General features: G+C 46.2%; 1 protein-coding gene across 4 annotated transcripts in view; it reads right to left on the minus strand.

Annotated features, from left to right (window-relative positions):
• The window catches only part of Ascc2 (activating signal cointegrator 1 complex subunit 2), a 46,861-nt gene that overhangs the window by 18,699 nt on the left and 12,052 nt on the right, over positions 1-16,110 (minus strand). For 3 of the 4 annotated variants that reach the window (XM_059275561.1, XM_059275560.1, XM_059275559.1), the window contains 4 exons: positions 15,919-16,048; positions 7,555-7,622; positions 4,911-5,021; positions 3,699-3,811 (listed from right to left, as the gene is read on the minus strand). In XM_059275561.1, coding sequence (XP_059131544.1) covers positions 3,699-3,811; positions 4,911-5,021; positions 7,555-7,622; positions 15,919-16,048 — 422 coding nt within the window. The remainder of the gene's footprint in view (positions 1-3,698; positions 3,812-4,910; positions 5,022-7,554; positions 7,623-15,918; positions 16,049-16,110) is intronic. The other variant, XM_059275562.1, reaches the window with a different exon arrangement.

The following is a 16,110-nucleotide window of genomic DNA, read 5'->3' on the forward strand; positions in this document are numbered from 1 at the left end:
TGAACTCCACGGGCATTAGGTGTGCTCATGTTGCATACACATGCATTCAGGCAAAACACTCATACACAAAAATTAAATAAATGTAAAATTTTCTCAAAAAACTATACACACATACATTATGAGTTTCAGCACAGTTACATATGACTATACTTGTAGCTAGCTGGGAGGCCGAGGCAGGAAGACAGCTTGAGCCAGGAGTTTGAGATTAGCATGGGTGAGCAACACAGGGAGGCAGTTGTCCTTTTCCTCCTGCATCTCCTCCTCTCTCGTCCTTCTCAAACTGGGCAGCCTACCTCCTCACTGTGTCCTTCCTGGCTATCCTTAACCACAGGACTCTTCCTTCCAGGGGCCAGATTCACTGCACCCAGAACATGCTGCCCTGGCAACTGACAGAGCAGCTGCTGCTCTTCTGTGATTAACTCCTCCTCCAAACATCTTGTTTCCCAGGGTCAGAGATGCACTCAAGTACCCAGTGTAGTGCTGACTAGTGCTTGCAGGTGCTCGGCAAGCACGTGCCCATCCTCTGCCTGGCTTTCTGCACCGGCCATCTCACAGCAGCAAGCTAGTAGCAAAGAAGAGCTAAGCCGAACGGAACAGGCCCTACTAGACACAGCCTCGGCAGAGGCCGGAGAGGGCAGCTTGGCCCAAGCTGATTCAACACTTGCCAGGCTGTGTTGTTGTTGGGTAAACTAGAACAACCCCCATGGAAGGTGATTTGGCAAGATATGTGAGAATTAAAGATGCACACACCATCTGTCCCTGCATTTCTACTTCTAGGAATTAATCCTCAAATATGCTTGCAAAGGTACAAAGTCATGTGTGTATGATGTTATTTATCTTGAAATAGCAAATAACTGAAAAAGCCATAAGGAAAATATAAAAATAAAAAATCTATCTCTGGTGTCCAGTGCACCAGATGCACAGTGCTGCCCAGTCATTCTAAGACACTGAGCCATCTCCCCGAGCCCCAGCTTTTCAATTTTTACAAAGGGGGGTGGGGTTGGGAGTATAGCTCAGTGGTAGAGTTCCTACTGAGCATTTATAAAGCCCTGGGTTCCATTCCCATCACTGCAAAAGCAAAGGGAGGGGAACATACAATGTGTATGTTTCCGTATACTGCATATCTCTGAAAAATCCCCCTGAACTATGACAGCGTTGACAAGTGAGGAAAAGAACTACAAAAAGGGGAGGGAGAGAGGTCCCCATATAGTTTACTTTTTTTTTTTTTTTTGGTTTTTCGAGACAGGGTTTCTCTGTGTAGCTTTGCACCTTTTTCCTGGAACTCACTTGGTAGCCCAGGCTGGCCTCGAACTCACAGAGATCCGCCTGGCTCTGCCTCCCAAGTGCTGGGATCAAAGGCGTGCGCCACCACCGCCTGGCTAGTTTACATTTTTTAAAGGTTGTTTTTTGTGTCTCTGTGTGTGTCACATGTGAGGGTGCCCACAGAGGCCAGAAGACCTGGAGCTGGTTGGTGTTACAGGCAGTTGTGAGCCTCAGACACAGGTGCTGGGAAATGAACTCTGTCCTTTGGAAGAAAGAACCTGCTCTTTACTAAGCCGTCTCTCCAGCCCCTATTTTATACTTTCTGAGTTCTGTCAAAAGTGAAAGTACTACTGACTCATGACCCAAGAGCAGAAGCTGCAAACTGGGTAAGTGGATGGGAGTGGGAAATGGAAGAAGCTGTTTTGAGAGGGCCAAGTCAAAGAGCTCTTTGGGTAAGTGTGACCCCTAACGCAGAGCTGTGGGAGCTGGGGTTGTGTGTACATGTGAGTGTAGCTAGCAAAGGATTTCCTAGCTTGCAGCACAGGCTGGACCAGGCTGGGCCAGCTGCAAGTTGAACGTGAGTAAAGGCAGGGAGAGCGTCACTTCCAAAGTGCAACCCTTTCTTCCCATATTCCAAGATGGGTGGGACTCTGTTTCCACTGTCTCGTGCAGGAAAAACCTGCTCTCCCAAAGCTTCCACCCTCAGAAGCCATCTGTGCTGACTGGGGGAGACACTTGGACAAAACTGCTTAAAGTGAATGAAAACAGGCAGAGGAGAAAATGCCGAGAGCAGCGTATTCCTAAGAGTGATTTCAGTTTCTGGCTTTCTACCTTTTCTACATTTCCACATGCTCTTCTATCATACTGAAATACCTTTCCTCCCTAAAGTGGACAGCTACAGTCCTAGCCCAAGCCCTTTCTTCTCTGGAGAATACTGGTCAGCATTTTATTCTAATGATCCCTGGGAAGCTGATCAACCCTAATGTCTGACTCTCACAAGCAGGGGAGACCAAAGAGGAGTCAGGGACCAGCTGCCACCTCTGGCACATGTCAGAGCTAGATAAATGTTTTGTTGAATGGGTGAGTAAATGACAGGATGGACGGATAGATGGGTGGGTAAATGGAGTTGGGCAGCTTCCAGAAGCTGCTGCAAATGGCTGGGAGAGATGCCCGGTAAGAGCAACAGTTAGGCCACTGGGAATGGGCCAGTACTTTTTGTTGCCAGGCAATAAGCAGGCTGCTGGTCCTTTCACACCAGCCTGGGAATGCCCAAGCCCATGCTCCCCACCTTCTCATGGCACAGAAAGCTCTCCTGATGTTAACCGGGCAGTCTCCCTCCTTGCCCTAAGTCCCTCCGAGCTCTTCTCCACCTCAGCACAATCTTCCTAAGGCCTCCCCAGTGGTTTCCACTCCCCACAGATCAAGGCCACTCTCCGCCACTATTCCACCACTCTTCACACGCTGGCACCAAGCAGGGGACTCCTCAATTTTTATTATCAACTCCTTTCCCTGTTGTTCAGTTTTTTTGTTTTTGTTTTTGTCTGAAACAGGGTCTCTTTATGTAGCCCTGGAGGTCCTGGAACTTGCTCTGTAGACCAGATTGGCCTTGAACTCACAGAGATCCACCTGCCTCTGCCTCCCAAGTTCTGGGATTAATGGTGTGTACCACCACATCTGGCTGTTAGTCTGAGCTTTTTGTACATTTCACACCTGCTTCAACACCCTTCCTGTCACCATAACCTTTCTGTCTAGAACATTCTGATTCCTTTTCTTCTTAGATACATTGACTAGGCTAGCCTCAAATCCTGGGGCTTGAGTGACCCTCTTGCCTTAGCCTCCTGAGAGTTGGGATGGAAGGAGCAGCCAGTGTGCCAGGCTTCTAGCTCAGTACCCAAGGCTGTTTTTACGAGTCTTTCTCCTGCACACCCCTGCAGCAAAGAAGGAATACCTCTGCTGCTCCCTCATGCCAGTTCTTACTAGCTGTCACTCTGTGCTCCAGGATAAGGCACGAGAAAGAAGGCAGACTTGAAAGCCATCTTCCTGCTGTGGGTTTTGCCCTCCCTTGTCTTACTCTCAGCCGAAACTGAAAGGGCTCCTCTCAGCATTAGTTTACCCGTGTTCCTCGTTGTGTATCCCCAGACTGGAAGATGGACTGGTATATTCTTTTTCTGTTAATGATTTATTTATTTTAATTTCATGTGCATTAGTGTTTTGCCTGCATGGATGTCTGTGTAAGGATGTCAGATCCCCTAGAGTTGGAACTACAGACAGCTGTGAACTGTCATGTGGGTGCTGGGAATTGAACTTGGGCTAGTGCTCTTAACTGCTGGGTCATCATGCCCCTGGACTGGTATCTTCTAAGGACCAAGCCAATATGCGTTTGAGTGATGCGTGGACCAGAGCCCCTATTTTAACAGTCAGAAGTCCCAATGTACCTGTAACAAAAGTCATGTTTCTGGAAGGTTTGGCAGGCCAAAGGGAAGATATCCAGAAAGGCCCAGAGTGTGGTGCAGGTATCACATAGGTAGAGAACAATGTCCTTTAATTCCTGTTGTCAAGAGAAGACAGAGCATTATTTTCAAGCCCCACAGACAGCTCTGCAGAGGCCTGAATCATAACTGACAAAGCCAGAGTCCCCAGAAGGCAGGAAGTTGCTTGAGAGGAACAGGGAAGTAGAGGCCCTAGAGACAGCCTGAACGGTCTCTCTTTCTGTCTCTCTGTCTCTGTCTCTCTGTCTCTCTGTCTCTCGGAGGGCAACCTGCGCCACTTAGCCATCCTTCTCAGAGCTCACCATTCGTGGCCTACACTCAAGGACGGCTAAGGTCCCCTGTAACGCTGAGAAAGTCTCTCTCCTATGCTGCAGGAAAGTGAACACTGTTGAGAGAGATCACCCGGCCTGGTGAGAAGGAGTAGGAAGCCCACCCTTTGCTCACATTCTGAAGATGGTGCATAGAACACAGGATGTTTGCTCATCTGCTCTGCTGATTCTCATGACAACTAAGGAGCAGGCTGGGTGGCTCTTCATGTTACAGATAAGGAAACTGAGGCTCAGAGTGCTAAGATGATTTGTTCCCGCCGCTCCTGGCATGACTCTTCTGAAACACTTGCTCAATGGATATTTTCCCACCACATGGCAAACAAATGCCATGAAGGGAGCTCACAGCTGCCACATCCCAGCTGTCTGGAGTGCTTAGCACAGCACCCAGGCTCCTTAAAGTTTACTTTCTGTGTGGCATCCTCACTAAAGTTCTAAGTGCCATGAGATGGGCACCATGTCTGCTTCTGCTTGCTGCTTTATCCCCCAGGCTCCACACAGGACCTGGCACACAGTGCCTCAGCATAGACTCATGGAATCAATGACGGGCTCAAAGAGTGGGCCTGCTGAGCAAAACTAACTGAGGAGTAGACCCAGTCTCAAACCCTAGTGCCTTGTCCTTTCTGGTACTCCACAAAGGTTCCCAGGAGGAACAAAACCTGCTGAAAAGCCTAACCCATCGGGCAGATAGACACTGGATTAAATCAAAGGAGGAGGTCAAAGGCAGGGGAAGAAACCGCTGTGCCCTGCAGCACTGGCAATCTTCTTGGCCCCAGAGGAGCCAGGCTTAAGGACCCCAGCCCGAAGAAGCCAGGCTGAGGGGCAACCTTACCAAGAGAGGCATGTCACTGGGGGTCAACCGACCCTTCTCCCCGAGTTTCTGGGGTGTGGTGCTGGTCCCATCCCCTTGCAAGCCACAGTGCTGGAGGATATTGCTGAAGACCTAAGACAGGGAAAAAGAGGGCTCTCTTCCACGTCCTGAACGAGCACCTAGGATCTCCACCATACAACTATTGACAGGAAACCCACGAACTGCCTTGGAACCTAGGGACAGGCCATCCAATGGGATGGGGACTAGGACTAAATGAAAACCGTGCAGGGCTGACACTGTCACTCGGTGACAGTGTGCAGTCTAAGTACATGGAAGGTGTGGCATTCCACACCTTTAATCCCAGCTCTCAGAAGGCAGAGAGGGGTGGATCTCTTCAAAGCCAGCCTGGTCTACATAGCCAGTTCTAGGCCAGCCAAGGCTACAGAGTGAGACTCTGCTTCAAAAAACAAACAGGATCCTGAGTTCTACCTTTAGTAACACACATATAGCATGCATATAAATATAAAGCCCCAAGAATTCTGTACCCATGACTTGACTGGATAGACTCAACAATATGTAACACCTGAGAAATACCTTCAGCAACATTTACGAAATGTCTAGACTCCTTTGTAGATGACTACTTATAGGACGATGTTATATATGTGCGTATATGTATGTTTTGTTTGTTGTTTTGAATTGGGTCTCATGTAGGCCAGGATGCCTTTGATCTCATTATGCAGGTAAAGATGATGACCTCGAACCCCTAATCCTCCTGTCTCTACTTCCCAAGTGCAGGGATTACAGATGTGTGCCATCACACTCAATGATTATCAGAGCTTTATTAAAACAAAAGACAAATTAACAGAGAGTTGAAAACAGAACCTGTCATAAAATCAAGCAAGACTGAATTGGTAGGGCTGTCTTTCTTGTGTGTGTGCATGTGTGTGAAAGTCCGGGGACAACTGTGGAAGTCCATTATTCCCTTCCACTCTGTGGGTTCTGGGGATCAAACTCAGGTCCTCAGGCTTGGTGGCAGGCACCTTTACCTACTAAGCCATCTTGCCAGGGCATATTATCTTTATTTTTTTAATTAATTAATTAATTTTTATTTCATTTTTTATTTATTTATTTTTTTCTGAGACAGGGTTTCTCTGTGTAGTTTTGGTGCCTGTCCTGGAACTCGCTCTGTAGACCAGGCTGGCCTCGAACTCACAGAGATCTGCCTGCCTCTGCCTCCCGAGTGCTGGGATTAAAGGTGTGCGCCACCACCGCCCAGTTATCTTTATTTTTATAATTCAAAAAAAAATTTTTTTTTTGTTTTTGTTTTTTTGAGACAGGGTTTCTCTGTGTAGCTTTGGAGTCTGTCCTGGAACTTGCTTTGTAGACCAGGCTGGCCTTGAACTCACAGAGATCCGCCCGCCTCTGCCTTCTGAGTGTTGGGAATAAAGGCATGTGCCACCACGGCCTGGCTAAATTTTTTTTTTTTTGAGACAAAGTCTTGCTATATAGCCTTGGCTGTCCTAGAACTTAATATGTAGACCAGGCTGGCCTCCAACTCACAGGGATCCTCCTGCCTCTGCCTTCTGAGTGTTACCATGTTATCATTAAACAGACTACCATATAACTATTCCAAAAGTTACTTGAAACAGATGTACGTATAGGGATCTCTTTATAGTGCGATTATGGAGGAATAATAATAGTAACATTATTGTTTACTTTTTGTATTTTTTTTTGAGACAGGGTTTTACTTACTATATAGCTTAGACAGGCTTTGAACTCAAGACAATTTCCTGCCTTAGCCCCCCAAGAGCTGGGGTTACAGACATGAGTCACCATGCCTAGCTCCTTTCAGCTTTTTAACATTCCTCATATTTTCTTTTTTAAAAATAACTTATTTTTATTTTATGTCCATTGGTGTTTTGCCTGCATGTATGTATAGTTACAGACGCCATGTGGGTGCTGGGAATTGAACCCAGGTCTTCCGGAAGAGCAGCCAGTGCTCTTCTCCAGCCCTTATTCCTCATATTTTCTACAGTACACATTATTCTTTCAGGAAATGGTTTCATAAATCTTCACAGTTCCTATTTGAGAAATGCAGGTCTCTAAAAGGAGTAACTTTTGGAGGTATAGGGCTGTCAGAAAACAACATAAAATGCAAACCCAATCCTTCTGTGTGAGTGCCAGATAATCTTTAGACTTCATCTTGTTCAAGAAGGGCAAAGGTTGAATTATAAGGCTTGTCGCCAAGAGTAGGACAAAGGGCTGGGCAGTGGGGGCACACACCTTTAATCCCAGCATTCAGGAGGCAGAGCCAGGCAAATCTCTGTGAGTTCGAGGCCAGCCTGGGCTACAGAGCGAGACCCAGGACAGGCATGAAAACTACACAGAGAAACCCTGTCTGGAAAAACCAAAAAAAAAGAGTAGGACAAAGAGAAAATCTGAGAGATGAGCTCTTTCTCCCCCCTCCTCTCCCCCTCTCTCTCCTGCTGAGGACGGAATCTGGGGCTTGGCATGTTAGGTAAGTGCTCTACCACCGTGCCACTTCAAAATGTGTCTGGAAAAGGAGTGGAAAGCAAACATTTCTCCAGATTCTTTAAGAAAAGTCCAGAGACTTGTCTCCTCCCACTCAGCTTACTTTCCCCTGGGCAGGGCTAAGAGATGGTACCTGAAGTATGGTGGGAATGGTTTCATCCAGGTCAGTATAATAACTTGGCTGCTGGATAAATATGTTTCCTAAAAGAGAAGAGAAAGGGCAGAAGTGGGGAGGTCAGGAGGGGTAGAGAGGACACATTAATTGATCATCAGCATGTTCTCTAAGCCATCTGTGGGGAGGATGGAGGATGAGTCTTGTTTCAGGCCCAGCTGGCGCCGAGCTTTGTCCTCACTGAGAACCCTCCCCAGGGCTGCGAAAGGAAGTTATTCAGTACAATTTAACTTTCTAAGTACCTCTGAACTATATCAAACAAAGAGCAGCCCTGGACTCTGATGTCCCCAGAGAGAGAAACTTGGGCACCATGCCTCCCATGACAGCACTGTGGTACTGGGAGTTGCATTATCCTGGAAAATTGGGAACTATAATCCCTTTCTTTATTCAATAAACCTACAATAACTCAGGATGCTTGCCAAGCCACACCTTAGAAAGTGTGAGGAGCCGGGCGGTGGTGGCGCACGCCTTTAATCCCAGCACTCGGGAGGCAGAGCCAGGCGGATCTCTGTGAGTTCGAGGCCAGCCTGGGCTACCAAGTGAGTTCCAGGAAAGGCGCAAAGCTACACAGAGAAACCCTGTCTCGAAAAACCAAAAAAAAAAAAAAAAAAAAAAAAAAAAAAAAAGAAAGTGTGAGGAGACGCCAGGGAGAAATGTCTGGAAGTTGTTGCTTTTGAACGTGCTACCATATCAATTCAGCCTCCTGTGAACAGGAGGCAGGAGTGACGCACGGAGATGGACTTGGCACACATCTGTAGTTGTTCTGTTCAGATGGAAGCCATTTCCGATGTTTACTACGCTCTACCTGCTGCAACATGTGTGTGCTCAGAGCATATGATGGCTGGGACAGAACCCAGTGTTTCTCCATCTAAATGTCAAGGGAGGGATGTAGTGGGCAGCTGTTCCAGCTTCGACCTTGAAACACTGTCACATTGACTATGACCTGCCTGCCCTTGGGGTGTGGCCAAGAGGAGACCCCTTAAGACCCAAGATGTGTACTTGTTCACTCTCTTAGCTCTTCATGGTCCTGGAGGCTGGATTTGCAGACCAAGTCAGAGTTCTCCAGAGAACTACACTGGATTGTACCTCATCTCTCCTGGATCCTGTAATCAACCCCTTACTGGTCATTAAGTTACCCCTGAAATAAACCTCTTTTAATCACCAGATAAACTACGTGGAATTGCCTTGTTAATTAGAGCAACAGAAGAAGACCCGGGAAAGAACTCTAGCTGAGGACATGACGGTGAGGAAGGCCAGTGCCCTGAAGAGTCTGAGATGCCTCAGTTCACTATAATTTTGTCCCTCAGGCTGGCAGTCAGCTTTGAGCCCTGCTGCTTCTGTGGAGGTCTGGTTTTTACGTAAGTGCAGACAATGCTTAGATTTTACTACTGTTTGAGAAGGGCAAAGGGTGAATTCAAAGGGTCATGGCCATGAGCAGCATAAAGAAACCATCTAGGGAGAAAGAAGTTTCTTTCTGCCTCTCTCTATCTCTCTCCTGCACTGTGTATAACGGCCAGAGCATACAATATCGATAATTCTGTAGCCCTAGTCTGACTCCAGGACATCTAAACAGGAAGGAAATCAGACGCCGGGTGAGGCTGATGAACAAGCAAGTAGCGGCTTTTCATCAGTACAGTCCGGGATGGCGTTCACTCCTTGATTCCAAAAAGTTGAGTTGTTTTTTGTTTTTTTTGTTTTTGTTTTTTTTTCCCCTAGCCTGGCCTCCTTAGCTCAGGGCTCCTACCTCCCACAGGTGCTGACCCTATAATCTACGAAGGTGTACCTGGACCATCTACATCCTCCTCCACAAAGGCAAGGAATGTCTGAGCCAGCCCCTCTACCAACCTTTGCTCCTCCTTGTTCCTCTTGTCCTGATCCTCTAGGGCAAGTCTAAACTCCTGATTCAAAAAGCCCTGAGACATCTAGTCCCTGCTGGCATCCTGGGTCACCCTGCTTCCAGTCCCTGCAATGGAGCCCATCCCTGAACCATTCTTAACCTCAGATAACAAGTCCTGTCTCTTCTTTCTGCCTAAAATGACCATCCAGAGCTCACCGCACCATAAGACATGTGTCTCCTCCTCAGGTAGTACTCTGACACAGGCACTCCCAGCGCCCTAGCATACTCCTCTTGCCGCCACCTTGACCATCCAGAACATTTCCTCATTGCTTGCCAGAAAAATAGAGCTTCTTTTTTCTTTTCTTTTTCTTTTTTTTTTTTTGCTAGCATCAAGAAAACTCAAATTTTGTCAATTTTTTCTTTGTTTTTTTCAAGACAAGGTTTCTCTGTGTAAAAGCCCTGGATGTCCTAGAACTCTCTTTGTAGACCAGGCTGGCCTCAAACTCAGAGATCCGCCTGCCTACCAAGTGCTGGAATTAAAGGCGTGTACCAGGCCAGGTGGTGGTGGTGGTGGTGGTGGTGGTGGTGGTGGTGGTGGTGCACACCTTTGATCCCAGCACTCTGGAGGCAGAGCCAGGTGGATCTCTGTGAGTTCAAGGCCAGCCTGGTCTACAGAGCGAGATCCAGGACAGGCACCAAAACAACACAAAGAAACCCTGCCCCAAAACAACAACAACAACAACAACAAAAAGGCGTGTAACACTAAGCCTAGAAAGATAATTCGAATTTCACAATCTATCCTTGGGGGACAACAAAGATCTCCTTTGCTTTTGATAAAACAACAACAACAACAACAACAAAAAAAAACAAAAACAAAAAAACAAAAAACAAAAACAAAAAAACCACCACCAACAAAACACAAAAAACACAAAGTCCCCCCAAACCAAAACCAAAGCAGGCCCAGAGAGATGGCTCAACAGTTAAAAGCACTTGCTGCTCTTGCAGAAGATTCAGGGTCAGTTCCCAGGACTCAAATGGTATGGCTCACAACCATCTGTAACTCTGTTCTAGGAGACCAGATGCCCTCTTCTGGCCTACATGGGTGTCTGGTATACACAGAGTGCACAAATATATATGGAGGCAAAACACCTATACATATAAAATTAAAATAGATACATCTTGGGGCTGGAGAGATGGTTCATTGGTTAAGAGCACTGGTTGCTCTTCCAGAGGACCTGGGTTAGATTCTCAGGACCCATATGGTGTCTAACAACCACTTATAACTCCAGTGCTAGGGGATCTAATGCCCTCTTCTGACCCTTGCAGACACTGCATGCACGTGAGCACACATACATGCAGGCAAAGCACTCATACATATAAAAAATAAATAAAATTGAAAAATGATTATTAAGATAAACCAATTTACTGGGCGGTGGTGGCGCACGCCTTTAATCCCAGCACTTGGGAGGTAGAGCCAGGAGGATCTCTGTGAGTTCAAAGCCAGCCTGGTCTACAGAGCAAGATCTTGAACAAGCACCGAAACTACACAGAGAAACCCAGTCTCGAAAAATAAAAAAAAGAAATACTAAAAGGCAAGAAACAAGCAATGGCGTCCTCTGAGCTCCCTCTTCTCCGACAAGCCCACGGTGAGCAGCAGACACTGCCACACAGATCATCAACCTATGAGGGAGCAATGACTTCATTTTCTCCTGATGTGCAAAGGAGCTCAAGAGAGACCGACTGATGAGCCCTGCTTTCAAAAGCTGATGGCTGATACTCCACGTCAACTTTGCCAGTTTATTAAAAAGGCTAGAGTAAGGACTGTGTTTGTGCCCACAGGGCAGCTCATCCTATCTCAGCTTTTCTTCCTCATCAGTCTTGTACAAGTACTTGCTTTGCCCAAGAGACTCTGTGTATTGAAAGTGAAGGCTGCCCTTGTGCCTTCTACTTAAGGATTAAAAAGAGAGCTGCTCTGAGGTGGGGGTGCCTCTGTAGGCTCCTTCTCTACATCTGCCACCACACACACTCACGAACGCACATGCACACATACAGACACAGAGACACAGGGACACAGACACACAGACAGACAGACACACACACACAGACATACACAGACACACAGACACACACACACACAGACACACACACACACAGAGACAGACAGACACACGTACACACACAGACATACAGACAGACAGACACACACACACACACACACACACACACACACACACACACACACAGAGGCTCCAGATGCCTGGTCTGAACCTTTTTTGAATCAACCACCTTCTAGAAGCCAAAAATGAGACTCTCCTTAATAAGTCAGTTTAGAATCCTCAATCTCGTGGTTTAAAAGAACATGGAGCCAGGCACAGTGATGTACACCTAATAACACTCCAGCATTTGGGAAGCAGAGGCAGGAGGAGCCTGTCTTCAAGGCCAGCCTGGGCTATGTAGCAACTTCCAGGCTGATCTGGGCTACATAGTAAGAAACAACCCCAAAAAAACAAAAGGGGGGAAAAAGCCAGGCATGGTGGCCCACATCTGTAATCTCAGCACTTGTGAGGCAGAGGTTAGCAGTTCCAACCTGGGCTTCATATCATTAGTAAGAAAAAACAAAAAAGTTGCGGTCTGGGTGGTGGTGGTGCACACCTTTAATCCCAGCACTTGGGAGGCAGAGCCAGGCAGATCTCTTTGAGTTCGAGGCCAGCCTGGTCTACAGAGCGAGATCTAGGACAGGCTCTAAAACTACACAGAAAAGCCCTGTCTCGGGGGGGGGGGGGGGGGGGGGGAGAAAAGAAAAGAAAAAAATCTTGCGGTGGTGTCACTGAACTTTAATCCCACCACTCCAAAGGCAGAAGCAGGCAAATCTCTGAATTCAAGGCCAGTCTGGTCTACAGAACCAGTTCCAGGATAGCCAGGGATGCACAGAGAAACCCTACTTCTAAAAACCAAAATAAATAAATAAACAAATGTATTAAAAATAAAAACAAATAAAAGCATGGTATGCTGGCTAGTTTAATGTCAACTAGACACAAGCTAGAATAATTTGGGGAGAACCTCAATTCAGAAAATGCCACCACCAGATTGGCCTGTAGCCAAGCTTGTGGGACATTTTCTTAGCTGATGACTGATGTAGGAGGGTTCAGGCAATTGCATGTGGTACCACCTCCAGGCAGGTGGTCCTGAATGGTATAAGAAAGCAGGATGAGCAAGCCATGGACAGCAGTAAGCAGCATTCCTTCATGGCTTCTGCTTCCATTTCTGCCTTGAGTTCCTGCCCTGACTTCTTCAATGATGCACTGTGGTATGGAACTGTAAGCTGAATAAACCCTTCTCTCCCCAGCTTACTTCTGGTCGTGGTGTTTATCACAGCAATAGAAATCTAACTAAGATAGTCAGCAAGACGGCTCAACAAGTATATGCACCTTTCATCATGCTTAGTGACCCTAGTTTAAGTTTGATCTCCAGGGTGGATAGAACCTACTCCCACACAAAGTAAAAATTTGAAATGTAATTTAAAAGTTCAAACAAAAAAGAAACAACTCTTAAAATCTATGATTCTTAAAGGAGTCGGTGGCTCAAATGATTAAAGCCTAGGGCAGCAGGCAGAGCTTTCTTGGTCTGTCCTTACACTTCCTCTCCTAGCAACTCCTCACAGCAATCTTGTACCAACACACTCAAAGATGTCCTTGCGTCTAGCAACCCAAACCACTGGGTCCTGAAGCCTGTTTTTTCCATACCATTCTCTCTCCCCATTTTCTCCAGAACTGTTAAGATTTCTCTGGGTTCTACTCTGCCTCTCAAATGTCCCCTTCTGTTCCAGTAGCCAACCAGGAATCATCTTCACTGCCAGATGATGTCCCTGCTTTCCAATTGCCTACTGTTTCTACCTTCCCCGTATGCATTCTGCCTTAATAGATTAACCTCCTGCTCCAAGCTCCTGGAGGCTCCACAGCCTCATCACAGGAAGAGCTTATGTTTGCCAAGTGCATGTGTCCTGCCAGGCCCAGTGTTACGTGTGCTGTTCACTTTTTCTGATCCAATCCCACACCAACTCAAAGAAGGCAGACTATCAGCCTTTCCTTCCTCTACACTTGAGACTCAGAAAGGCTCACTGACTTGGTGAAGCTGATAGACCCAAAAAGAGAGCTGGATGTGAGATGGGGTGTTCGGGGGAGGGCCTGTCATCTCCACCACTGGGCAGCATCACTCCTCAGAAGGCGGAACGGAGCCCTTCCAGTGCCTCTCCCAAGCTCCTGCTGCCGCTCTCTCGTATCCTTCCACTCTAACCAAACTGGCCTGAAACTATTTCCCTAACTCACTCTGCTTTCTGTTGCTTACTCACCCCATCCTCTAAGTCTACAGTGAATTTAGGAAGGGTGTCCCTCTTGGAAAATAAACAAGATTAACCCATACTCAGACAATAATTAGACTTGAGCAAAAAAACCAGAGAGTGTTTCAATGAAAATGACAGGTGTAAAATTTCACATCTATTATAAACATACACAGGGGCTGGAAAGATAGCTCAGCGGATAAGAGCACTGGCTGCTCTTCCAGAGGACCAGGTTCAAGTCCCAGCATCCACATGGCAGCTCACAATTGTCTGTTACTTCAGTTCTAGGAGATCTGACACCTTCACACCAATGCACATAAATAAAGTTAAATAAAATTATAAAAAAAAATACAGAGAAATGACATGAAGTAAATAAGTAATCTGTGTGTCAAACACACAGATTGCAAGCCCAGCGCCACTTTGAGATCTTTGGCAGCAGTTAACTCTGCACCTCACACACGATTGAGCCTGTATGATAATGAGACGGGTAATTCCTGGGGGGCGCTCACCAACCTAAGACAGAGCGCCTGTGTGGACTGGGCAGGCATCTCCGTGACGGGCTGACGTCCCACGAAACCTAAGTCAGAAACTCATTTTTTAGCAAAAGGGGAAACTGTAGGGCCCTGGCCCCCTGTTTTGGGTAACTGTTGCCTTGCTTGCTGACCTTGACCCTTAATATCCTCCCTACGCTAATTCCCTGCCAGGTTCCACCCTCCTGAATGCTTAAGGGAAGTTCCTTGTCTGTATATCCTGCATAATGGGCATTAACAGCTTAGATGCAAGATTGTAAAACATTGGTAGTGAACTTCTGCCCTCCAGGGTTCTCCCATTGTGCTGAAAGCCTGTATTTAAGACCTCCTACCTCCTTCAATAAACGGCATTCGGCATTAAAATAAATAAATAAATAAATTAAAAAAAAAAAAAAGGCCCTTTTGAATAAAGTTCTGAGCCATTGGGTATTGACCCAGGTCCTCCACAAGCTAAAAAAAAAAAAAAAAAAAAAAAAAACCACATATACAGAGAAATGACATGAAGTAAATAAGTAGTAGACTCTTGTCTACTTGTCTACTAAAACAGTTACATATTTATATAGTTATATGTAAAATTCAGATTTTCACATATAACTTTATATATACAACTATTTGTATTTGCTTTATATACTTATAAAATTATATATAAAGTTTGTAGCTTTTTATATATATTTAACTATCTACATGTATATGTATGTATATATGTATATAAACTCTGTTAGGAGGTTAAAAAAAAGGGAGGGAGGGGAGGAACGAAGGGAGGGAGAGAGGACTATCCCAAGGAATAGTTGTCTGTTTGGGTTTTTTTTTTTTAAAACCAGGATTCACTATGTAGTCTAGGCTGGACTTGAATTCATGAGGCTCTTACTTCAGGCTCCCCAAGTGCTACCCAGTTTTGCATTCAGATATTTAGAAGACTACGCCCTACAGTCTGAAGATGAGGAAGGCTGGCAGGGGTGCTCCAATGAACATCGCCCTGTTCCAGGCCCAATACTATGAACTACAATTCAAGAAGAAATCAACTGAGACACACCCTCTGCAGCAACCCCGCCACTTCCATTTCTGAGTGAACCTACAGTCCACTTCTGTGTTAGGAATCCAACTTAGTGCTTGCTCTTTTCACAATCACAGAGTCTCCAAACTATGAACCCATCTGCCCTGAGCAATGCTGCACATTTTTGAGACACCCCCATTACCCTGAAGCAGGGAACAAACAGAGCAAGGGTTCCAGGGTCACTTCTCCATAACTCCAGTGTGGCTACTTGAGTACTACAGACTTTCAGTTCAACCTCAGTCTTTTCATCTATAAATGGGGACAATGACAGTACTGATCTCCTGAGTGCTGGGATTGTGGTTATGAACCACCCAGCAAGACCTGCAGATTCTTGAGGCACTGCCTGGCACACTGTTTTGGTTTTGTTTCAACTCCCCAGGCATTTATTTCAGAGCTGATGCATCTATGGGTGTATTATGTACATATGTATATATTACATCTGTGCAATAATTTCCCAGCATCACCTACCTCTAATACTCCTATGCTATGGAAGCACAAGCATTTGTGACCTCTGGTTTGGCATATGGGGGCCATCTTTGTGCACTCCCGAGTCCTACATCCTACATACCTATCATTTTCTGGAGCAGTGGTGAGTTGCCTTTTCCAAAGAGCACACAGAGGTCCAGGATCTTTGGGATGTCAAAGAGGAAGTTATTGTAGAGGATTTCTCCAAATGCAGACGGAGAAATGAAGTGATCCTAAGGGGAAATTACAGAGAGAGGATGGAGGCTGAGTGTGCAGACACTGCAATAGCAAACTC

This window comes from Peromyscus eremicus, chromosome 10, assembly GCF_949786415.1.
Source record: "Peromyscus eremicus chromosome 10, PerEre_H2_v1, whole genome shotgun sequence".
NCBI lineage: Eukaryota > Metazoa > Chordata > Mammalia > Rodentia > Cricetidae > Peromyscus > Peromyscus eremicus.